Here is a 26,378-nt window from a genome sequence, read left to right on the forward strand (position 1 = left end):
CTTAATTAAAAACAAAACGGCAAAAAGTCTTTTTTTCTTTTCTTCTTTTATTAAGTCTAAACAAGGAATTGTTGGAAAATAAATTCTATGAACATTACGCGCTCTCGTCAGGCATACAGTACGCTCTAACTTTATACTATATTCTTCAGGCCTTTCGGTTGTGGTCGTACTTCAAAGCTATTATGTTATTATGGCTTGTTATAATGCGATTACACAGCCTGATCTTGGTGATTGTTCCTTTAAGAAGCAGTGAGAGTGAGAGGAGGTGGTGCGGTTTCACACCCCGGGGTGGGAAACATAGGCGGGTCTTGCAGCCGCTGAGTGACAGCCTCTCAAAGGTTGTCCAACTTTGTGATACCCTAAAAAACACCAGTGACCAATGAGGAGCATGCTTTTTTTGTCAGTCATCTTCTAACAGCCTATCACAGACGGGCACAGGCGGGCCTTGATTTCGCTGTTGTGCACCCAACGTGGGACTACACAGAGCGGTCACCGAGGAAAAAAGGAAAAGTAACAGCAAACTCAAGAGGGGAAAAAACTAGCGACGGTGCTGGAAAGGAGGGGGCAAACGTATTTTGCTATTAATCGGATCGTCAAGATTTAGTGACCACAGAGTGCACCCGATAAGCAGTGTGCTCGGCCGGGACGGACCTACGCGCATCGGAAACTTGGATCTAGCGGCGGCGGAGTGTTGAGATTTCAGGCGATACACGGCGCTGATCTGAGCTTCGACAAATTAGAGTTTTGGAGCAGTGTTTCTACAAACCATAACTTTAATTTAACATATTCGGTTTGACCGCGAGCCCTTTCACCTTCACCCCAAAGCTGTGCGTAAACGTGTTGCCAAGTTTGTAGAGTTTCTCTGCCTGTGCGAGTCTAATTTAAGGATCTCGGCTGCGCTGTGTCCTTTCCACTACACGTTCTACAACCTTTACAGTTGGACATGGAGATATCCACGCAGACCATGTGTTTTGGACAAAAAGAAGCTGTTTTCCTTTCATATTAAGTTCTTTTGCTGTCAACTATTTCTTGATTCAATCACTTTTTGATCATATCACGCGTCTCTTCCGAGTTCATAGAAAGTTAGACTTCAAACTTGTTCCAAATGACTGTTTGAGATGGATTCTGTTCTCTCTTCAACAACCCCTTGTTTTTTGGACTGTACATGGTTATAAAAACGCTCTTAATGCGTTATAAAGGGGACCGTGTCTTTTTGAAAGCGCATTATCAGCCCAGTTAAGGGTCCGGGCAGAGCTCTGCGGCCGCGCTATTTAACTGGATACAAAATGGCGGCGACCCTGGGAAAATTTGGAATTGTTTTTCGTTTTCTTTTTTATTTAATTTTTATACCTGAACTGTTAACCAGTTATGGCATGGGTTCAGAAGTGCTATGTGCCCAGAACTGCACTTGCAATGGAGATTCAGTGGACTGCAGCAACCTGGGACTGACTGCTCTTCCCCTGGACCTGCCTGTGGGGACAGTGTCTCTGTAAGTACGCACGGTGACTGACACACCATAAATGGAAAATAATATGTGTAAATCAAAGGTAAGTTCAGAATAGGTCAATAGCGCACAGAGCCTTGGCCTAAAGTTGGTTGTTGTTGTTGTTAAAATGATCAAAGTTTGTCTCTGTTCTAGTTTGGGAAGATATTTGTGATTGGCACTCTTGTTCCAACTTGAAAGCGACTATTTAAAGTATCAAATCAATGTAAATGAGGAGTTGTCTGTTGAATGTTTTAAACTATTCTGTTCAATACTACATTTTATAATCTAAGCTGTTATAACACAACAGCTTTTTATGAATGGCCAGCTACATGTTTGATTGTTTCTTCTAAAAGCAAATCAGATGCTTTACTAATAGGTATACTAGTACTACTTATTATTAAAAAAGACATATTTTGTTATTCCACGTTATATTTTACAAAACACTTGTTGAGAAAGTTGTCAAATATTTAAAATGTACTATTTGTTGGAATAACCACAATACAATTTCCAGCAGGTCTCATCCATGGAAGTTCATAAAGTGACAGTTCGTTTAGATTGACATAGCTCTCCTGATATCTGACACATAGATGCTGGATATAGGATTTGTATGTGAATGATGCATCAGTGCTGGAGTGAACCAACAGCTCCCCAGGCTGTGTAAACAAACAGACCCAGACTTGTCATAAGACACAGTGCTCTTCTTTATGCTCTCAAATTTATCACCCTTTGTGTTGCAATTAGTGACAAATTGAGTTTATTAAAATTATTCACAGGTTACGCAGGATTAGGAGGACAACAGTTAAAACTCTGTCTGTTTCAGAAATGAGCGGATTCAGGTCATTTTAATGAAACATCCTGTGCTGCGAAACCGTAATGAAGGATTACTCATTGACAATGTTTCTTTTTGTTGCAATTTATCTGTAATAGTTAAAGACAACTACAATATTGGGTTCATTATTGTTAATGTTTTTCAGTTTGTTGGTTTGTGCCAGGGTTAAGGCCAAAGACCCAGGGAGCTCCACATCTCCCAGGTTCCTGTCGTAGGCAGTTTGTCTTCCCCTGGGAAGTGAGGAATGCAACTTTTACAAAGTCCTCTACAAACATGAATAATGACACTTGTGCCCAGGCAGCCTCACAGCCCTGAAGCACCTCTTAGCCAAGTGCTGTTACTGTTTATCATGACTGTATGGACACTGTCACTGCTCCTTCAGCCCTTTGTGCACAGCGGCTGCACATCTTGGCTAAAACACTGTTGCATGCTGAATTTTGTATGTGAGAAAGTTAAAAAAAAAGTCTAATTGAAGGTGAAATATTTTATCTTGTGCAAACTTTATCAGTAAAACCTCTCAACATAGTTTGTGTTTAAGAATATGACTTTATGACTGAGTTATCTTCTTAAAACACCTGCAGTTGTATGGCTTTATTCTGCTTGAGATAGTCTTATTATGTTGGCAGGTAACTCAAAGGCAGCCGACTCCTTTCCCTCAAAGATTTGACTTTGTGCCAGCAGTCTCTCTGATTACAGCCCTAAAGTTTAGTATGGACAATTTCACTTTTGGCCAATTGTGATCTTATTAAATTGTACTTTGGGCTAAGTCCCACCCACTTTAGTGGATGCAATTACTTCTAAAATTGGGTGCTTACTGTGTATTTAGAATGCTAATAGCAGTTCTGAGTTTTGGTAACTTGTAGTAGCACCATATAACCCAAGCAAGCCTGCCCATTTTGAAATGTCAAGATGAGGACTAGTCCGCACATTGTAAATAGCGTCCTATTATTAGAGAATCTACCATACTTTCCATTGTATTAATGAGAGAGGTGACTCTATAATGAACAAATATGGTCATAGCTCTAAAACCAGGGAAAAAAATCTTAAGGCTTTCCTAATGTTACTACAAACAATAGCTAATAACAATCACATATGAGGAAGTGTCCCTGATGACATGTTTCATGAGGAGATACACTGCAAGCTGTGAACAAATGTTACACTGATATTATTCAGTGATACTCAATATTTAAAACATATCTTGCATGTTTTCCATATTGATGAATAGCCTAATAACATTCAAAGCAAGTCACATATCCTCTCCCGGGAGTAGAGCCTTATCTTGTTTGCAGCCATGGTAATGTGTATAAAAGCACTTTTGCGCACTGTGCCATGGTCGTAATGGGATTTCGCTTGTAAATAAAAGCATGAGCGTTACTAATTTTGTGGCTGGATAGAGATGAAGGAGATATGTAGTGTCTGTTAGCCAACTCTGTGTGTGTGTCCTCATTCATGTACCTATTGGTTTAGTCATGCCAGCCTTTCAAGTCCTAATTTGTATGTTTATCAACTTCTGCAATCTATAGCCAAAGAAGACGTGCATGTACGTAACCTTAGATGCTCTTTTGTAGAAGCTTGTGTCTGCAGTACACCATGCATCCTGCCGTAAGCTTCATAGTATTGGCTTTATGGGTAAACGTCTCCCCTAACAGTTAGGTTTTGGGCTGTGATTTCAGGAAATGGGTTTGTGTTGGTGGTTTCCTGGTGGGGAGCGGTTTGGTCACCAGAGAGGCGGAACTGCAGATCACCAAGGCCTGCGGGAATAGGCGGCCACTTGAGGATTGGCTTATGGGCTCTCACAACAGAAGTGTTTGTTAGGGGCATAGGCCAGCTGCTCTGTTGGCTTGGTTGGTGAATGTCTACTGTCAGTGGTCACAAACCTCAGCCACTGTCACACTTGTTTTCTCCGACGTTACAACATGTCCTGTCGAGAGGGCAGTGTAGTGTATATGGAGTTTTATTGTAATTAAGTCAAGATTTCTGTTCTATACAAGGCCTTTATTTAAATTACGTTCCCGCAGGAGCAAATTTAAAAGTTTTTGTATTTGTTCTAAGCAGTTCTATTCTATGTTGTGAAGGTGATGGATTGGTGCTGCTACAAAGTGGGAACTAACAGACACTTAAATTAGAAGTATTTCCCTCACTATTCTCACAAAAATCCTCTATTTCCGCCTCTTGCATTTAAAGACTAACTGTGGTGTTAACTCTTAATGCTGTAATGTTTGTTCCCTGCGCTTTACAAGTGCTCCTGCTTTACAACTCCCACTTTAAGAGCAGAGGCTGACAGCAGCAGCAGCACTCAGCAGGCAGAGCTCCTTGTGGTTTCCAGGGCATTTCTCTCTACACAGCCCTGTAATCTTGTGGTATTGAGAGTGATTAAACTGAGTTTGTTTATTGTCATCGTTTTCCTAGCCCTGTGACTCCCATGTCCTCAGGCTGGTTTTCGAAGGAACAGTTCAAGCATTTCTAAGACGTTTTGGACGATCTTATCAGTGGCAGATAATCTTGCTTGTTTTTTACTTATCTCCGCTTCAGTTTCTAAAGAATTGCCCTGAAATTTAGAGCAGCCATTTGGGTAATTAGCCGTGAACAAATTGGAGTTGAACAGCCTCCTCTACGTTTGGACAGTTTGACTTGTGGCCATTTGGGTTTTTACTGTGTATTTAGAATGTTAATAGCCGTTCTGAGTTTTGGTAACTGTTTAAGTAGCACCAAGCCTGACCACTTTGCCCCATTATAGCAGCTTTGATCAGATAATTGAGGATCAGAATTCAAAAGTACATAATTGGTAGTTTGTTGTATTATTTTATTAAATTCCCATTTGTTTAGTAAATTTAACAGCCCCATTTCACATTTGGGGAAAAAGGTTGACTTTAACATAAAGATATTGAATGAGCTCATGCGCTGCACACACTGGATTTAATGACAATCAAACAGCTGCTGCCACAAGTCATTCTGCAAGAATCCAGTCAGCAGAATAGATGGGCCTTTTGTGAAGACACTTCTGGGCGCCAACTTTTGCTCCCCCATCCCTCCTCCTCCTGAAGTCGGTGTCTACAAAGTGGGTTTGATCGATGAATCATCTGTGAATTCTCTACATCTGGTAAGAGTTTGGAAATCTGGAGAAGATGTTAGAAAAAAGCATGACTTGGACCCAGAGCGAGAGGTGCAGCCTCTCTCCCAGACAAGTCTAGGCAACCAAGAGAGCTCTCCAGAAGTCATGTGTGCGTGCTCATTATTAGCCTATTGTACTTGCTGATATTTGAAATCACAATTATCATTACACCGTCTAGACAGCTGAAATGTCATATATACTTAGCTTGACCAGATTAAATGGTCTGAACTTAAAGACTAGATGTTCTTATTGAAGAAAAAAAATCTGCTAGCATACATACAATAGCCCTATATGAAAACGAGGTCCATGCTGACGGTATGCTATTGTTTGAGTGTAATTGGGAACGCTCATTTGCTCTCAGAATGAGGTTAGACCGTATTCACAAAGGCCCTGGTGCTTAATGCAAAAGCACGCCCCATGTATAGACAGTGTGCGCACATACATGTTTAAAGTGGCGTCGGAGATCCTGACCATGGGTTCATGCACGGCCCCGGGCGAGTGGAGACCTCTCGTCCTGTTTGCTTGCTTTGCCCCTCCGTATCCCAGGAGAAGCCAGACGAGAGCACAGGTCCTCCACATGGTCCCAAGATGTGGCCTTCTCCAGCTTGAGTCACGCTCGCTGTCTGACTGATCTTAAAGGCTCAGTTTGTTGGGTTTGTGGGGGTGTCGGCAAATCTGTAACGCAAATGTTAAGAAGTATGTTAACTGCTCTGGTCTAGGGCTGAACGATTTAGGAAAAAATATCTAATCGAGCATTTGCGTCCAGAAGAATTGACCTAAATACCGAAAAATGAACTAACAATAACGTTGTCATGATAAAACAATTTCAAACTCTATTTCGATACTAAGGAATAGACTCGATACTCCATACCAGTTCCGATACCACAATGATAATAACTTTATTTTGACAATAGAATGTGATTTTTAACATTTAATCCTAGTTCTTTCTGTTAAATTACCATGTGGCATTAGAACTGTGTAATCCCTCAGTCGTCCAGGTAGATTCCATAGTGGTCCATCGGCATCATAAGTGTCTTTTTTAGCATCACTACTTACTTTTAACAACCCTACTTACTTTTAACAACCCTAACAGATGAACTAATACAAGAATCACATGTATCTCAGTACACATCTAAACTACAGGGTTAGCAGTTTTTATGCAGAATAAGATAAGATACTTTGTTGTTGGAGGAAATTATCGTACTTCTGAAATTGCAGACTAGCTAATTGCATCCATTACATTTAAACTGCAATTTTGATTCGATTGCAATTAATCCTATGAGCTTTACTCTGATCTCACACCAAATGTCTTTTAGCCTCCTCCAGAGTTGACACTACTATTGCTGTTTTAATGCTGCACATTCGTCTTCACGGGGCTAAATCTCGCTTAGTGCCTTATGCTTTTAACCTTGTCATAGTTGATAAGATATTGCCTCCTTCTACTGTTTGACCGCTGTGTGAAAAGGTGGCGGGTTAGCTTTGTGTATATACCACTTCCACTGCAGTTGCTTGGATATGAGCTAGCTCTTTAATGACAGGAAGAGTTGTTTGCGTCTGGACCATTGCCATCGCAGGGTTATTATTTGACTAGTTTTATGATTCTTTTGAAATGGGCTACATTAAAGGCCTTTGTCTCAGGTGGGTGACAGAAAGCTCATCCTTAACATCACTTCACACTGCGAGCGAGCAAAGTTCAGCCGGCGTTTATCTTTGATAGAAGCGGCAGAGATAATGGTGATGTATGCGCACAAGTCCGGCTCAGTTCTTCTCTCGGATCCTCTCTCTCCCCCCACACAACGGTCTGTGAGCTGACTTACAAGCAACTGACATTTGCAATTACATCACCCCTGGACTTCCAGTTCTCGTTGACTCCCACAGCACCCATTTTTAAAGCAGTTTAATGACTTTTATTTGTCAGATCAACTCCATGGGCCAGCGGTGACGGTCTGCTGCAAATATTGAGAAAGCTTTTTTTTCCTTAAGATGGTTACTCAAGCTGAAGATTTCATTTCATAGCTGTCTGGCCCAATACAAGTAGCGATCATTTTTACATACAATCAAGAGGCAAAAACAAACACATGTTTCGCAGACTTGGTGCAACTCATGCGTTCAAAGCACTTGTTGGTACATAGCGAGAAGTTTCCGTGTTCTACTTCTGGGCTTTTCTGTGTGGAGTTTGCATGTTTCTCCCTGTGTCTTTGTGGGTTTAGTTCGAACACTCTGGTTTCCCCCATCAACCTAAAAAAAATACACAATAGTTGAAATCCTCCAGCAAAGATAGTCTTGACCAAGCCTCGCTCAAGAACTGGAGATAGGCTCTGAAGATGTGGTGTTGTTTCACAGAATTTGACAATTTATGTATAGATTCTAGTGTTTGTCATCCCTAGTAGACTCATGGGAGTCTCATCACAGCCAGAAATCTGTAGAGTTATGTCACTTTCTGGAAACATTTGAACGCCAAACCCTGATCTATATAATAAAGGAACTGCACTATCTGTCGAAAATGTTGAGAGAAAATGAGAAGTTGTGTAAACAGCATAGTTGACCGGGAAAGTATGAAAAAGGCATGGTGTACTCGTCTGCTTGTTGCCATTTCTTTCGACACCAGTATGGCAGGTTTAGCTCTAAAACCTGACAGTTTTTATAGATTATCTTTTGGACAATTAATACATGAAGAAATGCAGTTCAGTATTTCTCAAACAGTGGTATGCAAGCTCTTTTGGGAGGTGTGTAGATTGCTCTGCAGATAATTTATTTGCTAAATTTAGACTCAATGTAGTTGATATTTTTGTCCTCCTTTTGGGTTAGTTATTGTTTAGAACTACTATAGCAAGCGTGTATTACTATTTTATCTTAGTTTAGCCCCTAGTTTAAACCTGGAATAGTCCTGTTTTAGTCCAGGTTTAGATCTGGTGGTACTCTGAAGGCCAAAAAATGTCCTAGGGTGGTACTTGATGGAAAAAGTTTTGTATTGCAAACAAGCTACAATAGTTAAAGCTTTTTAATCCATAGAGTCTGACTATGTGAATATATGAATTGATCAACATTTTATATCAACACCTTTTTTTTTTTTTTTTTTGAAGAGTTTTTGAACATACATTTTCTAACATAATTTCATTTCTACTTTTGATTATTCTATTATCAATATTTGGAACATACATCGTTAAACTGCCGGTGTGCTTGAGGTTGACCTTTCAGACCCGGCTTCATATACCCACCTCCAGGCGTACGTGTTCTAATGTCGCGATCTTTCCATTCTTCTTTTTACTAGGCTTTCTAACAAGGTAATTGCCTCCTGTTGCAGAGGATGACAATTTAGCAATGTTGGCCACAATGGAAGGTGCCCCACCATTAAGCGCTCATAGCAGAGACGTACACCTCCCTGTCAGGAGTCGGGACCGTGCCTGGAGGGGGCACACATGCACTGCTATTATCTTGTCACACACACAGGAGTCGCGGAGGGGGACTGTCATTATCTGCAATCAGCCACAAAAGACTAGAAAGGGAAATCCGTCAAGAGGGACACAAGATTGAGATTGATTGGTGTAAATAGTGTTAAGGGGTGTGGAGTTTGGAACTGTAGTAAAACAAAGTCTGTAATTTGCTTAGCATTGAAAACATAAACAATATCCGTTTCCCACAGCACTGAAATCTAAGCTGCCTAGACATGTTAAACCAAGTTAACCAGTTTACTTATTTTGGCTTTGATTTTTTTCTTTATATTGATCAATCTCGAATTTCAATTTCATTTTATTTCTTGCTTCTGACTTTTGATGATAACTTAATGAACACATACAACAACAACAAACAACATGAATTTACTGCCACAGGGTTAATTTCTTTGCCTTACATTAACTAGGAAGAAAATATTAACTTGGGACACGATAAACTATGAGGCAAAATCCTTAAAAGCACTTTTGTATGAAATGCATTTTAATATATAAATGCTGACTGTGATAAATCCACATGTACAACCCTGCTCTTGTTATTTGTAACACCTTGGGTGGTGGTAATGTTATATCAGTGGACAAATTACTCTCTAATACGTCTCGGTAGAAGTCAAGTGGCAGCTATTAAGAACAGCGTTAGCCTAAAGTGCAAATTGACTGTGCAGATGAATAGCCTGTGGGTTATGTTTGGTAAGTGAGCCAGAGTAGAGAGACAGCATGTATCAATAGTATTGATCTGTCCCTCCTGGAAGGCAGGCTGAATGGATGTACTGCAGTGTGTTCAGCCATACTTAATGCAGACATTTGAAGCTGTTTGTCAAAAAAATAATTGTTACTAGTAATCAATATTGTTTAAGCAGGAAATGACTGGAGTGGCTTAAACACATACCAGTTACAGTACATGATTCTCTAGAGGGGGACTGTTTTATCTGCTCTTTGGAATATAAGTGACACCGAATAATTAATGATCCTTCTGTCTCTCTCTTTTGACAGGAATCTTGGGCACAACAAGCTGACTGCAATAGATCCTGAATCCTTTGTCAATCTTCTTCATTTACGAGAGTTGTAAGTACTCATTCCCAAGACACACAATAAACCTGTCTGTTATCATTTAGTTTAATCAGAAACGTAGACTGATTTAGATTAGAACAGATTGCAAATGCTGCATGCGTTGGTCTGGTTGGATTGCTGTATTTAAACATTTTTGGGTTTGTTAACTCTCAAACTAAAACTGGCAGTGTGTAGCGTTATTTAAGATTGCATTTTTTAAGTCTTATTGGATTGAGCTGTACAGTGTAAAATGGGCATGAGTGTTGGAAGAGAAACTCAGCAACAGGATCAGTGTTTCTCAAACTGTGGTACGTGTAACATTAGTCTTACAGTTTTACAAGGTTCAGCATTTGTTTAATTCTGAAATGGTACTATTATAGACTGTGTTTAGAATTGCTGGTACTTGAAAATCTGAATGTATTCTGAGACTGTCCTTGGTGTGAAAAGTTTGAGAAACACTAGTCTAGATGTTATATGGTATTTTTTATTACAAAGTTCTTTAGCATACACTGCTATAACAAGTGACCAAAACATTGATTGAAAGCCTCTGTCCAAAGTTGTGATTTTTTTTCAATGAACGTCCCATTAGCTTGTCGCAGTAGCTTTTATGTATTGCTCTGAACTAAGCCCAATTGAGAATAAAGTGGTGGTTTTCTATATTAAGCCTCCACTCCACCACCTGATACTGTGGCCAACGGTGCTGGCCTTGTGAATATTTTATATGGTGAGGAGAGGGCTTGGCTCGGTGTCACTCAGCGCTGGTGCACAGGAGGCATACACACACGTACACGACTGAACTGTTGATACACACACTGGTGACATCTTTGGCAGCCCGCGCGGCCAGTCATACGCTCTCCGACATCTGTTTTACTCCCATGTTATTTTGGGTTTTTAAAAGCATGACTTGCTACTTGCTTTGCGGCCGACGTGACAAGTTGTGTTTGACATCTTTTGATTTACCCAAAGTGATGGTGGGAGATTGACAAATTGATATGTTGTCGTACCTAGTCAAAATATCTAGTCTTTTTCTGCATAAAAGTGGCTAACCCTGTACTTAGGCTCTATACAAGCATGTTCCGAGATGCATGCAATTCTTGTATTAGTTTAGTTAGTTGATAGGCCCATTTCAGTCTTTTTGTGAATGGTTCTGGACACATTTAATATCTCAATATGTGTCAGTTTGTCATAATATCGTCGGAATATCAATATCAAGATAAGCCCATCAAAATTGTGGCAAAATTTGCCTCTAAATGTCTTGGTTGAAGTTGCAATATAGCAAAAACTTAAAATTCTTAATATAAAAGTAAAATGATTAAAGATTGCATTGCGAGTTTATTTTATTTTTATTTTCAATCAGCTATTTTTGCAACCTTTTTAATCAGTTTTACTAATAGATGTTATACTCGATAAAGTTTCTCCAAAACAATTATAACATTATTTTTTGAAATGTCTTACACCTCTAATCTGTGCATACAATATCTAAAGTGGGTAGTAAGTTTAAATGCTTCATCTTTGTTTGCAAGTCCCTATTGTGTACATAGACTGCTCTAGTGCAACCACTTCTCGTCACTTTAACTACATAAGTATGTGTGTTTTCCTTCTCTGACCTTCTCTGTGTGTCACTTTACAGGCGGCTGGACCACAATGAGCTGACCTCCATACCAGATTTAGGAACTGCAGCTTCTAAGATTGTATCACTCTACCTGTGAGTACTGATTCATCTGCTTCTTAAAGGTGCACTGTGTAACTTTTCTAGAAGGAGCCTTTTGCTTGTCTTATCCATGGATCAACATTAGAACTTATCTGGCTAATTTACTCAATTACAAATGATTTATTGCTCAAAAATACCTTGAAAAACATTCTTACCGTCAGTGTGGTCTACTCCACAGATCTGACCTGTAACTTGGATTTGTGTCACCTGCTTGTCTCCATGGAGTTAGAAAAGCTAATGCCATACTGTGGAACAATCTAGGCAAAGCTCTAACCTCTCCATGGAGATTATAAAGTGGCAGAACCTCCACCCGAAAAGTTACGAAATGCATCTTTAACATTGCGTATTATTTTAGGCTTGTGTCCTCTTTGAAATGCCATTAAAATAGTTCAGTAACATTTTTGACACAACATAACTTCTTTAGAGAAACTAGTGTGGTGTTAATATACACATTATGGGGTTAGTGGCCTACTAACTGACATGTCCACATGCTCTTTTCCACTGTGTGCTTTGGTGGTTACTCGGAGTGTCTGCTCTGATATAGTTCCAACTCGCTCCCAGTAGTGAAACTGTGCCTGTGGGAGTGCAGCACAGGCATTTCGCTGGAGATTTACTGCCCTATTTGGGATGGGTGTGTGAGCGCGCCTCTGTCCCAAACGTGAGCGGGCTTTTCTTTATCAAAAGTGACAGACTAAATCTGACTGCACTGTGTGAGAGCAAGAGACTTCTGACTGGATTAAAGAGTAGTTATTTACTGCTACTGTCTTTATATTTAGTTTTATATCTAAAAATATGTTGTTAAGTCGTCCTCTATTTGGAGGTTAGCTGAATGCTTTATCATTTTGTCATTCAGTCGATTAATCGGTCAAAACTTCAACTAGTCAACTAATTATTTTATTTAGATTATAAGGATTTATAAGATACAAAAGCAGAAGTTAGCATTTGAGTGAGTGAATGGGACTTTTTATGATTCACAAATTTAATCTATAATTTAATCTCTACAATTTTGAGATCTTTTGCCACGCCCCTTTTTTAGTTGACTAGAGATATTTATATTATTTCTTATTTGTGTTAGCCAGCATTTACGCATTATCCTTTCCACTATCCTCCCTAGTCTAGTATGCAAGACCAGCTGACCGCTTAATCATATCAAATCTATAGTTGGTGTTTCCTGTAAAGTTACTCATCCTTGTGATCTTATTGGGAGTCACACCTTCTCCGTATCCTATGTGTCATCTGCTATTTCTCAGAATCCCAATGCATTCATCTTTGGCGTAAGCATATGATCTGATAGGAGTTTGACCCTAAACAGGACTTGTCTGTACTTCGTTACATTGTTTCGAATATACGCTTAAGACAGATCCTATCGTTCGACACACAATGGTTTGAGGCAAGTTCACCTTCTCTTCCTGTCAAAGCGTGGCCTCTCCAAATGACCAGCGTATCTTTTTTTGGCTGCAGTGGAAGCCTGTTGCTAGGGTAAGGCGTGTAGGGGAGGCCTGGTGGGAGTAGAGGCTGGAGGGAGGGTCCCATCTTTACACAAGCACACAGCTGAAGTGAAGGCCTGCTGAAGCACTTGCAGCTGCAGCTGTCAGTCACATGGCTCAGCAAGTATGAGCAGAAGGACTGGGCCGTGTGAGTACTGGCAGATCAGGCGCATTCTGCACTAGGGCTGCAAGATTAATCGTAACTGAATCGAAATTTGAATGGACGCAACTGGCAAATCTGCAATTTTTAGATGTACCTTCCTTCACAAACAGCAAAAACTGCAAAAAAACAACGAACCCTGTAGTTTATATACAAGTATGCTCTGAAATACAGTTTACTTTGTCAGATTGTAGCTCATTCTTTTAGTAAATTCTCATGGGCGCGTTTAAAATGTAAACTTAAACAGAATCTTATTGTTAAAACAAAAATTATAATCGCAATGCTTGTCAGAAAAATTGCAATTCGATTTTTTTTTTAACAAATTGATCAACCTTATTTTGCGCTTCTCAAAGGAGAATCGGCTAAGGAGAAGTAGACTACGTGGGAGGTTCAGAAACGAGCATGGGAAGAAGGAATGGGAAGTGAGAGGTGGTTTGTCCGCAGTTCCCAAATCCACATCAACAAATAGATGTAGATTTAAAGTGTTTGTGCATTCTGCCTGGTCCTTAGTGTTCCAGCGTTGTTGTAGTCTGGAATGCTGTCTGACTGCAAGCCTGTGTGAGACAGTGGCTGGATTTCACACGCACATTCACTTTCACACAGTCAGGCAAACGAAGGAACTGTCTTCAGACCCGCATCCAACTATCTCCTCAAGACAATTACCGCTTCCCTCTCAAAATATGGGTTTGTGCGACATCTACCCACATGTCTTTGTCTATTCCTCCTCTTACAGTGAGTCAAGACGTGAGAGAGTCAGACAACTCGTGAGAGATGTATTGACAAAAAATATAGTATCATACAGTAGTTGTTCTGGAGATATGCTGCAGTGGAGTATTAAGCATATTGTCTATAATAAAAAAAATCTAAAAAACTATAGAAAAACAACTAAATATGTATTTCTGTTTTAATAGTATTGCCACTGTGACTGATGCCACCAGGGCCCAATATCTTTTCCATCTTTTTGGTTTTTAAAGGAACTCTAGAAAACATAAAAGCATGAAAAACAGAAATGGTTCGGTTTAAAAAATTTGCAGTGGGCCAAAGTTAGCACTTACCTTAATGTATTCCAAGCATCATAATTATTCACTGTGCGGGTTTGAGTTTCTAAGCACTTTTCACAACTTTGAGAGACCAGAGCAGAGTTTTGCAGTCTTAGTAATGCTAACAACAACTAGCATGCTAACGTGCGCTCCCTGATTAATAGACAGTAAACTGCAGACAGCATGAGGTGGACATTTTGACCTCAAGAGCTGCTTTTACAATATATGTGTACTTGGGCAAGACAAGTTTTGCTCAAACGCATGGGAGAAAAATGAGTACGGGTCCTTTAACACTTGTTCAGGCTCTATGATTGAAAGAGACATTTCCCTATTGAGAGAACTTTATCTACGCAAACAGCATCTTGGCCCTTTTTGCTCAAGAAAACTACATACAATATTCCAAACTCCCACTGTCCCACAGAGAGAGGCTTTGGCGAGAGCTGTGGTATCCCATGGACTCTCAGAATGCAGCAGCAGGATGTCAGAAAGAAGCACAACAGTTTGAAGTTTAGTGTCAAAGAGACGACCGGCAAGTTCAGACGATCAACCGTCAGCTGTCAACAGCGGCTTTTACACTTTGAATTAGAACAGAAAAGATAATGTGCTTGTGGGAGTCCGTTTCTGTGTGGCATATTAATGAGGATATGTTTATTCAGTTCTTCTGATCTTACTGTACAACAAATTAGAGAGCAAAACTAAAGAAAACAAGACTATTTCATCATTGGGTCTATATTCTTCTAATGCTATTGTTAAAGGTACACTATGTAACTCTTCTGGTGGAGGGTCGCTGCTGTTTCCATGGAGATGTTGCTGCTTTGTCTATAATATTCAATAGTATGTAACAATAGTAACATTAACTTGTCTATCTCCATGGAAGGTTTTTCAGGTACTTTTTAATTATAATTCAAGAAATGTAAGATGGATTTAGTTTTAGAACTTTTATGTCATACTGTGGAACATATCCCAATCAAAAATCAAGAGTTGCATTGTGCGCCTTTTAAAGTATTTATGAAAAAGCAGATGTCTGTTATGTGTAAATGGATAGAGACTCCAGGTTAGGAACATTTGTGTGACTACACAGATAGAGAGGAGAGAGGGAATTGGATTTAAGTGGTGGAAGAAGAGAGAGGGGTCACGCTCTCCCACCAGTTTGAGACAGATCTGTTTTTCCCAGCGAAGGTCACCAGCTGTTGACCCCGCCTCACCCCCTCCTCCCCGCAGCCTTCCTGCTTTGCACACGCTAACTGTAGCCACTGTCTGCTGCTCCGCTCAGTGTACGCTCCAGAGGTCCTGCCCACTTTTCAATTTGCTCATCCTTAACCATTTCTGCCACTGTTTATTCAGGTGGGCTGCCACAGTGTAACCCTCCCCTCAGGACGCCCATAAACGGCTCTGTGCAGTGTGTGTGTTTGTGTGTGTGTGTGTGTGTGTGTGTCCATCTCTGAGAGGAAGCTTGTTAGAAGATGAGACTTCTAACTGACCTTGTTTTGATGCAGTTTAGCTGTTAAGACACCTGTTCTCCGTCACATGCCTTTAATGTCAAGTCCTCTCCTGGGGGCTAGAATAGGTTTAGGGTTGACAAGTGGCAAGTGGAAGATTAATTGAAAGGTGAAGTCAATTGAAATGTTTTTATGTAGGTGGAAGATGAGAACTAATGGCTGTATAAACAGAATTTTGCTGAAAATTAAAGCAATGCCAATCCAGTTTTATAATATAGAACTATTATTGGAATATAAATTAGTGGGTATAATTTAATGAAAAGTTTGTTAAATTGTGAAGTGAGAATGTTGTTTTTTAAATTATATTATCTACTCTAGTATGCATTATGCAGGGGCGGTGTGTAGGATTCACTTTCAGCTAGTGCCTTAACTTGCATAAAGATTTGCTTAGTCTTAGTTTATATAGACCGACATGCCTCATGTGAAAGCTCAGAACCTCCAGAATTCTCTCACTGAACTGGTTTTAGTCAGGAACTGGCAACCCACAGCGAGGAGCTAATTCTGGATAATAAGCCTGAGAACCAAAGCACAAAATGACAACATCAACAACTTGGCTATCATGCACAATATTTTTATAATTAAGAATAAATCAACTTCACATGGTTGTGGTTACCCCGTATCTGTGGACACCAGGTCATTTTCATTAAAAAATTCTACATACTCTACCTTTTTAAACATGTTTGGACATATATGGAAAGTGTCCATAAGGCAGTGATACCAAATGACATTTCCATCCCTAGTTAGCACAGAAGCATGTGTTAAATGTGTCACCCAGCAGAGGCTTTCATGTGCGCTCAGATGACACGGGCCTTCTCACACACACATATGCACACGCACACACATATGTCCACACAGCAGAAAGATGTGCGCCCATCTTTGTTCTATGTTTACCTGTGGGCTTTTGTGGCACATTGTATACTTGAGGCTGTTTTAGTAGGGAAAATATCTAATTTGTGTTTTAATAATGGGATTCTGTTCAAAGTTAACAGTTTAAACATGTGCAGGAGAATTGGGGAAAAAAGACGAGGCCTATGAATTTGCAAACCAATACAAGAATGTCTTTCAGAACATGCTTGTATAGAACTAGTGTTATCAGATTCTACACAGAAAAAGAGTGGATTTTGCTGTTTTGTGGAGGAAATTATAGTACTTAAAAATCGCAGTCTTTGCAATTTTGCTAATTGTGTCCATACAAATAGCAATTTCATTTCAATTATGATTAATCTTGCAGCACTATTGTTTTGTGGCTCTTGCAGGCCTTATATGTATGCTGTACTCATTGGAATTAAAAATAGTGTTACTTGTTCTGTCTCTCTAAATAATGTATCCCATTTCACCAATAAAAACTATGACTTCATCAGCGTTTCTAGCTTCGAATTCTCTGTTGATGTGTCTTGTCTATGTAATGGGATCTGCTTTTTTAAGAGTACATACAAGACTGGTGTAGATTCCCACAGGTCTAGCAGGCTTTCCTACGGTCGGTATCACTGTATCATGCACTTAGAAATCCCTCTCAAAGTGGCTCGCGTTGAATCGTATTGCCATCTATCTTGCAGATCTCGTCCTCTGCACTGTTTAAGATAGCACAACCTTTGTTTGGAAGCTTCCTCACTGCAGTGTTAGTGTTGGACAAGAACCACTTTGCTCTGTGTTCTCTACTTGCTTTTGCTTAAGTGGAGTAGCCAAAGCTAAAGAAATGATTGGGTTTTATTAAGTGGACTATAAACAGGTTGCAAAATGTCAAGGAGTATCTGAAATCCTAGATCAGAATTTGAATAGCAAGATTTTGACTAAATCAGTAGTTCTCACATTGTGGTATGTAAGGTCCTTCAATTTATTCCACAGTTTTGTTCTCTTTTGGGTTCATTCTTGTTTGGAACTAGTATAGGAAATATGTAGTCCAATTTTAGACCTGGTTTAAGCCCTAGTTGAGACCTAGAATAGTCCATCAGATCTAAACGAGGTCTAAAAACAGAAGGCCAAATATTTTCTTAGGTGTGAAATGTTTGAGAACCACTGTGACCGGGCTATTTGTGAGCGCATTTGTGTGAAGACTTTCATCTAATTTTTCACCTTTTTGTTTTCAGGCACCATAACCATATTCACAGTATTGATGGGAGGCTGATCAGAGAGATGGCTTCGGTGGAAACACTGGACCTTAGTAATAATGACATCACAGAGCTACGAGGACAATCTTTCCCCGCTGGCCTTCAAATCCGAGACCTGTAAGTGCTTTAACATAACAAGTGTTTTAGTTCAGTGTAGGGAATAAGATCAGAGAGCATCAACAATTAGTATACCTGCTGTCAATAAAACAGAGCCAGTGCTGCGTTGTGTGGTCAGTGGAAATGCTGCTTCTCTATGCTATGTACCATCATATTAATTATTAATATGATGGTACATAGTTATTATAATTTGAGTTCAGTTAAACCAACACTAGCATTGGATGAATTTAGAACTACATTATAGAAAATAAAGCTTCAGTAATGATGAAACATGAAATGATTTTATAGGGAAACCCACATAACCCAACACTGAATCACTAAACAGACACACCACTATAATTATTTACTGACTTAATCATACAGTGGCTTTGCATTCATATTTCTAGGCCTTTTTTGCTCCACTCACAATATAATATCAATTGGAAATCCAAGCTTCTCCACTGATTGCTTTATAAAACCACCCAACCCATGCATCAGCTCTTACGCTACAAATGATTAAATTGTGCTCTTGTTAGGTATCTGAGCAACAACAAGATCAGGGATTTGGAATCGGGAGCTCTGGACCATCTGGGCGCGTCTCTCCAGGTTCTCCGACTGAGCCGAAATCGCATCAGCCAGATCCCTGTGAGAGCCTTCCAGCTCCCGAAGCTCACCCAGCTGTAAGTGCTGCTACACTTTCTATGTTGGCTTTTAAATACATGTTATGAAGAAATGGGACAGTTGTTCCAGTAGAATCTTAACTGTCATGTTAATTCCTGAAAAGATAAAGGACACACAACATAAATGCATAGTTTGTATTGTACCTTGTTGAATTGGTCAACGTTTTTATACAGTATTAAGTGTATTGTAACAGAAGAACTTAGTGACAAAAAAGACCACTGCACATTGTCTTCATTGAATTATAAAACATTTTGTAGATTGATGTGTTGTAGATGAATGTCTAAAAGACAAATTTGTACCTGCTTTTGCTTAATACCCAATGTTACCTAATTTTACATTTTTGCAGTTACCTAAAAGATATGTATCGCTTTTCCTCAAAAGCAAATGCCAAACATTTAGATCCTAATGCAATGTTTATTTTACAACGCTTGCATTTCTTTTATATTAAATTTACAGTCAAATTGGTCAAGAATGCTATATGGTCTTTTACACCATTTCTTGAACCATTTCTCTGTGTTTTAGTTTAACATTAAGTATTCAACATTTGCAGTACTTTTTTTCCCTCGAGAGTTCCCTTTCTCAAGGCTAGGTAAATAGGAAAATGGTACAATCTGTAATTTATAACCTCCATCCATATCCTTGCAAGTGCGTGGTTCATTTGTCACAGTTCACTCCATTATCAGCATGAAATAGCCTAGCAGCCAGGTCAACCCCATCTGTAGCTCAACACCTCCATTCTACCCCACATTCACCTGAGGGAGGCTCCGGCACTTCTTCCAGGTGCCTTTTGTTACGCAGGTGGCCCCAGTGACACTGTATCTCCATGAGTAAGTGATGACATGGACGCAGCACAAAGAAACCAGCATGCAGTTTTGTCTATGTCAACCTGGGGCCTTTTACTTCAAATTTTTTAAATGAGGACATTGGGATACAGAAGGGTATAGACCCCCTGGTGTGGGCTTCCAGGACATTGATGGGTGTATGTAGAAAATTGGGTATTTTAGTGTAGTTTGTCACTTGGTTTGTGTGGTTATGGGAACACTAATAACATACCAGGAAGTAAAGCGAGTAAAACGAATATGAAGATGTCTGTGTAATATGCCTCAGTCATCCAGATAGGTTCCATTGCAAAACTGGACAAAGGTTTTTAAGAGTGAATAAGTTGCACTCATCCAAAATCACATTCTTTTGCGATGACAGTATAAAAAAGAAAATTTGCTATAATGATGTAGGTGGCTTGTATTATACTTGTACTAACTTGTTTTGGGCTGTGTAAGTTATAGCTGTAAGTTCTGCTTTCACTCCTCGTGTCTTTTCTCTTTCATTATTAGAGTTTTCAGCCTCTGCAGAGCCTTCATAATCAGTAGCAGCATTAGGCTTTCATGGTAGCAATTAGCCACAATCACTATTTGCCTCCCCTTACAACTTTATCTCAATTATATCACAATACTCCTTAATCACCATATATTTCACAGTATGTAATCATCAATATAATATGATCCTACCAGGAAGTAAGCATGCTTTTGTTGTCTCTCATCAGTGAGCTGAACAGGAACCGCATCCGTCAGATAGAAGGTCTGACGTTTCAGGGACTGTCGAGTCTGGAGGTGCTGAAGTTACAGAGAAACACCATCAGCAAACTCACTGATGGAGCCTTCTATGATCTGGCCAAAATGAAAGTCCTGTATGTACCACCTTTTGCAAAATAATATTGCTTTACAAGTATTAAAGCGTGACAATTAATATTTTGTTAAATGTTATGTTTTGTGTGCAGACATCTGGACTATAACAGCCTGACAGAAGTAAATAGTGGCTCGCTGTATGGTCTGACGTCTCTTCAGCAGCTTTTTCTTAGTAACAACTCTATAGCTCGCATTAACCAGGATGGGTGGAAGTTCTGCAATAAACTGAGGGAACTGTGAGTATTTTGGTAACACTGTAATATTTAAAAAATGTGTATACTGTTGCATTTACATACTAGAATTTGATGTCATAATTTTAGATGTAGGACAGGGGCCTTTGTAACTCTATGGGAGATTCACAGTGAAAGAAGTATCCAAATGAATGATGCGCAAATGTTGAACCATATCATTATTTGTTCGGGATTGGCTCCACAAATTATTACTCTTTAATTATTTTAACTGATAACAATCACATCTTTGGGCTTGAAAATGGCACTGTAGTGAAAAAGTATATTCCCTTTGTCTATTTATGCTGAGAGAGCAGATGTTGAACTTTATGCCAGTATTTTAATCAAAAACCAGGTCAAAACATCTGTCTTCTGTCTGTCTGTCATCTGCACAGTTTTAAACATTGGGGATTCTGGAACATTATCACGTTTTGAAAGCAGAACTAGACATTACTTGTTATTGTTTTGTGTATATTTTAACGCCTGAGAACCTAACCCTACTCCCCCGCCTATATCATGGCTCTTTTCAGCCCAGGGTTAGGTTACGTTGTGCTTTAACACTCAATACACAATGTAATTCTCGGGATAAGCCTGTTTATCCCATAATTAGAGTCAGGCTCAGCAGCATTCAAGCTCTTTGACAAGAGTTTTTGTGCTCACTTCTGAGGCGTAGGGGTTTGGCAAGCGGACTGGTAATCCTCTGCTGGTTGTGTTGTGGTAATTACACCAGAGGATTGTCTTCACTGCCTTTGTCTTGTGAATGAGGAGTTATTATCTCTCATCTATTGACACGGCTGCTGTAGAGCCGCTCGTAAGTGCTCTGTGCAGCTCAAGCGTTGCTAACTGCTAGGTAGCCTCTGAATTTGTGGCGCCAATGTTTGTTTATATGGACCAATCAGAATGTATGAAAGGATCAACGGAATTATGGCCTTTCCCCTCATTTTATCCAAGTTTACACAGTCTATCTCAGTGCCATTTCCTGCACATATGTCTTTGAATGACAGATTGCCCACTCCATCCTCCTCTTCCACTAACAGAAGTCAGTGCTTGAGATTTTATTACCTGAGAGTTATGATGACCCCAGTGGCTCTGAGAATGGAGTGACACATCTTTATGAGGATCCTGTTATTGCATTCCCAGTAGCCCAAGCCGAGCAGGTCATCAACGAGAATCTGTGCATGACTGGTCAAGCACACCGTAGTCCCGGCCACAGAGAAGGAAATCAAATACTGCACAATGCAACCATTCAACATCATTTTAAAGATACCATTGTGGAATTTATCGACATGTGTAATCTGTCATTATCAAAAGGAATTTCATACATCATGTTCTCCTAGTGCGTTCTCACAAGTCATTTTAGGACTTGGCAAGCCCTATTTTGTCAAACATTTAATGAAATACGAGTCAAAGGAAGTGGTCCAAATAATATTTTTGATTAGTTCTAAATCTACCTTAATGTGCTTTTGTTATTAAAGTGTTCCATCATCATTAACCACATTTAGAATCTTGTATTGTCCTGCATTCGGGGGCTTGGGTGATCAAAAAATTGCGTTTTCACCTACCCCCTATCTCTACCCACAGCTCTGTAATTACTCATACTCTGATCTCAGCTTGAAAATCTATTGCTTGTTGTTGAAATGCCACAATGAAGAGGTGTGGGCTGCTAGTAACTGGCTTAATAATAAAAACAGGTCCAATGATTTCCTTTGCAAAGCTAAGACCAATATTCCAGTTTATAATGAATGAAGTCCAAAACATGAGCTATGTATGTTATAGTTTCATACTTAATACTTGACAAAAGAAAGCATAATATTTATTTTAAGTATAATTTTGTGAGGTGGCTGTAGTCCTTTGGCATCACCCTCAGACCTCACACTGAAATGTTCCCCCTCTCCTTCTCAGACTCATTTTTTGCCACTGTCTGCATCTCTTCTCTCCAGGAATCTGTCATACAATAACCTGACTCGTCTGGAAGAAAGCAGTTTAGCAGTGCTGGGGGATCTCCACACTCTTCGCCTGGGCCACAACTCCATCAGCCACATCACTGAGGGAGCCTTCAGGGGCCTCAGAGCTGTGCGTGTGCTGTAAGTACACCCCCCACTGCCATTGTGCAACATCCTCCAGACTTTGGAGCACTTGCGGTCTTGTATAAAATTGGTTTATCTGGTATAATGTCAGATAGACTGGGATCGATATTCACACTTTTTGTGGTATCGCTATTGACCATAAAGCTCAGATCTGTTGCTTTGAAGTTTAGAAAATCAGTATCACCCATGAAAAGACCCACAACGATTAAGCTCTAATTTTCTTGTCATTCAAGCATCAGGTGTGTGTTCTTTGAGTTGGGCTCTTTCAAAACAGTACAGTAGAGTACAAAAAAACTGAACAATTTGAGGTATTGGTGCCTATCCAGGTTCTTGGCTTCTCCCTCACTTTAAGCCAAAAACTAGAGCAATCCCAGAGCTCACAAGACAAGCTGTTTCTCACAATGAGGTGACAGTCAAGTCGCATAGTGCTTTCTGTTGGCACAACCAGTCAAAGAAGGCTGAAAAAGAACAGATTTCCTTTATGGTGCTAAATGTCTAAATTCTATTTATATTGGCACTGTTTGTGCCAACTGCTTTTTGTCCTCATTCTCCTTATTCCTCTTCTAGGTAACTGTGCAACTGTATAACTTTATGAGGCAAGCCTAATTAGGGCTGAAGAATTTGGGGAAAATATCTAATTGTTTTGTTCTGATGTACATTGTGATTAGATTAGATATTCAAAGTTCACATTTAATAATAATAATAATAATAATAATAATGCCTTACACTTGTAATGCGCTTTACAGGCTTGTCAAAGCCTCTCAAAGCGCTACACTATAGTCATTATTCATTCATTTCCACACTTGGTGATGGTAAGCTACTATTGTAGCCACAACTGCGCTGGGGGCAGACTGACGGAAGCGAGGCTGCCAATCGCCATGCGCCATCGGCCCCTCCGACCACCACCTATCATTCGCGCACACATCACTTTCATACTAGGCAATGTGGGTGAAGTGTCTTGCCTAAGGACACAACGACAGAACTTGGTCCAAGCGGGACTCGATCCTCCGACCTTCGGGTTGGGGGACCAACTCTTTCAGAATAATTGACAAGCAGACATATGAACTGATAAACTAATACCATAATCACATTTGAGAACATGTTTGTACAGATCAGCATCATTCACCTCAAACATCGCACCATGAGCCACATGAGTCCATCAGCTGATCTGATTTCTATGACAATGTCCTTTAAGCGGACAGAGCCCCATGAATACGTGCGCACACGCTTGCTTCCCCTGTACGTGGTGGTCTTTTCTTTCCCCTGTGGCTAAATAAACCGTGATGGTGACAGCAAAGAAAAAAGCTTTTTGAACAGCACACTGACAGACCCAGGCTCACCTGCACAGACAGAGGCAGGAGGAGACGTGTTGCTGATATTAAGTTGATCCAAATTGCCTCGTCAGCCGAATGTGTCAAACAGCAGCTTTGCAGCGCCAATTCGTACAAAAATGTGTGATCCAAGCACTTTTTATCCAGTTCCAAGCACTTCAACTTGCACTGCGGGCTGGGTAGATCGCTCCAACTGCTCTTTAACTAGCGGCAGTGTGAACACGACTTAAATCAGACTATTTTATTGTTGGAGGAAATTGTAGTACTTCAAAAATTGCAGCCTTTGCGATTTGCTAATTGCGACCATTTAATTTTCAATTGCCATTAATCTTGGGGCCCTAAGCCTAATGTAATCAGTGGAGGCTGATGCAGACATAGGCTGGGCTCTGAAAAGGAGCAGGGAGAGCTTTAATTGGGCCGGCACTGCTGACCGTGCCTGCATGGGGCTGGAGCCTGCATCGGGGTGTGAAAGGTCCAAACAAGCCAGCCTGCCCACTAATTCTGCCACGGGGGTCTCTCTCCCCTCCCCCTCATCTGCGGCCAGTCCTCTACTCTACAGCCCCCACCTCTGGCCTGGCTTTAACAAGGGGGCAACCATTCACATTCAGCCAGCCAGAAAGAGTAGGAAATTGGCAGCTCAGGTCTAGTCTGAGCAAGACGGTGGCCACTGAACATTGAAAAGAGTGAGAGGGGATGAGAGAAGCTTCGAAGGGTGGGGAGTAACAGTGTACCGGGTGTGTCCGATTGTCCAAGACCTTTCCCAATGTTTGGGAAGTTTTTATGGTTCATGGAGCTGGAGTACTTTGCAGACTGTTGTTGTTTCATCCAGTGCACAAAGCAAAGGGGAGGAGCCATGACTTCACCTTGAAAGCCCTTTTGACCTTAAGAAGAAAAAGAAACAAGCACATTTTACAATTGTTTTGAACCCTGAAAGATGTTGAAAAAAAGTCCCCTCACTATTTCTTAACTGAAAGCATGTTGGCTACAGCTTGGCTCAAAGTTTTTGGTTGGCAAGTGAAGCAGAGCCTTGATTTGCAAATGGGGTAACTATCAAGGGAGGGGTAGTTGGGGTATGGGGGTAACCATTGACTTCCAGCTCAGCTACTGCCAAGGCTGTGAGACACTTGAGAGATGCCCTGCCCTTTCCCCTGTCCCCTCTCTCCTTCTCCTCCTCCTCCTCTTCCTCCTCTATTTGTGCCTTTCTTATTCCAATCTATTCTCTTATTCTCTGCAGGGAGTTGGACCATAACGACATCTCAGGCACAATAGAGGACACCAACGGAGCCTTCTCTGGATTGGACAGCCTCAACAAGCTGTGAGTTACCTTTTTATTTAACCTGTTTTAACTGTAAGGGTAAATGTATCGGTTTTGCTACAAATATACATACAATATAATACAATTCAGATTTTTTTTACTCTTATATTTATAAATCATGGTTACATTTGAAATTATAAATCACCATTTTCTTCCATATTTTGCCTGGTTAATTCTGGTTTACATCTTAATAATGCCTTATACATACATATTTACATCTGTAAACAAGTTGGTATATTATGTAGCTTTCTATAGATGTCTTCTTACTAGATGGAGAATATTAATATACTCCAAAGCATAGAAGAGAAATATGAGCAGACACAGATGTCTTGGATTTGACTGGTGATGCATAATCATCAAGCTGCAGGACAAAAAGGTGACGTTCAGCCAAGATGGTTCTCAGTGTGAGCGCGGCCCAACTCGAGCAGGCAGAGAGAGGCACAGAAAAGGCTTTTCTTTAAGCTGGCAGGGGTGCACTCTCCAATAGGCTTATTTCAATTGGTCCCCCATGCCCTCCTCCTCTTATCCTCTCTTTGACCAATGCTTGTTGTTAGGAACTGAGAAAGGGTGAAATTGGGGGCTGTATTCAGTAATCAACATCAAACAGCTCCCTGTCCCCGCCCTCTGACCTTGGGCCTTTCTGTTATGGTGCAGGGTAGAAGCTGCTAGCTGCATCTCAGCACTGACACAGTGAGCCATGGGAAAAGGGTGGTGGAAAGTCTTCAAAAGCTTCATGTATTATGCCACCAGGGAGGAGATGTTAAGAGATGAGCCAAGGTTTCAGCTGTAGGCTTTGACAGTCTCCTTATCTGTTTATTTCGGTGAATGTGTTTATTCTCCACTGTTATTGTCAGTAGTTTATTGTACTGAGATAAGTGATAGTGTGGTTTTTTACTCACTAAAATAGCATACTTTTAGAAATGTATGTATTGGCTGTTGAGATAAGTTGACGTCTTCTTTTATGAGTAAATCCACATCAGGGATATTCAGTCAACACAAAAATGACCCCTGTAAGCCTCAACCTTCTC

The 26,378-nt window shown here is 40.3% G+C and overlaps 1 protein-coding gene across 1 annotated transcript in view; it reads left to right on the forward strand.

Moving 5' to 3' along the window:
* The first annotated feature begins 461 nt into the window (after window positions 1–461).
* The window catches only part of lrig1 (leucine-rich repeats and immunoglobulin-like domains 1), a 31,613-nt gene continuing 5,696 nt past the window's right edge, over window positions 462–26,378 (forward strand). Inside the window, exons 1-9 of the mRNA XM_033966125.2 lie at window positions 462–1,489; window positions 9,870–9,941; window positions 11,557–11,631; window positions 17,911–18,048; window positions 18,564–18,707; window positions 20,249–20,392; window positions 20,483–20,626; window positions 22,558–22,701; window positions 25,270–25,350. Coding sequence (XP_033822016.1) covers window positions 1,287–1,489; window positions 9,870–9,941; window positions 11,557–11,631; window positions 17,911–18,048; window positions 18,564–18,707; window positions 20,249–20,392; window positions 20,483–20,626; window positions 22,558–22,701; window positions 25,270–25,350 — 1,145 coding nt within the window. The 5' untranslated portion in view covers window positions 462–1,286. The remainder of the gene's footprint in view (window positions 1,490–9,869; window positions 9,942–11,556; window positions 11,632–17,910; window positions 18,049–18,563; window positions 18,708–20,248; window positions 20,393–20,482; window positions 20,627–22,557; window positions 22,702–25,269; window positions 25,351–26,378) is intronic.

This window comes from Periophthalmus magnuspinnatus, chromosome 5, assembly GCF_009829125.3.
Source record: "Periophthalmus magnuspinnatus isolate fPerMag1 chromosome 5, fPerMag1.2.pri, whole genome shotgun sequence".
Taxonomy (NCBI): Eukaryota; Metazoa; Chordata; class Actinopteri; order Gobiiformes; family Gobiidae; genus Periophthalmus; species Periophthalmus magnuspinnatus.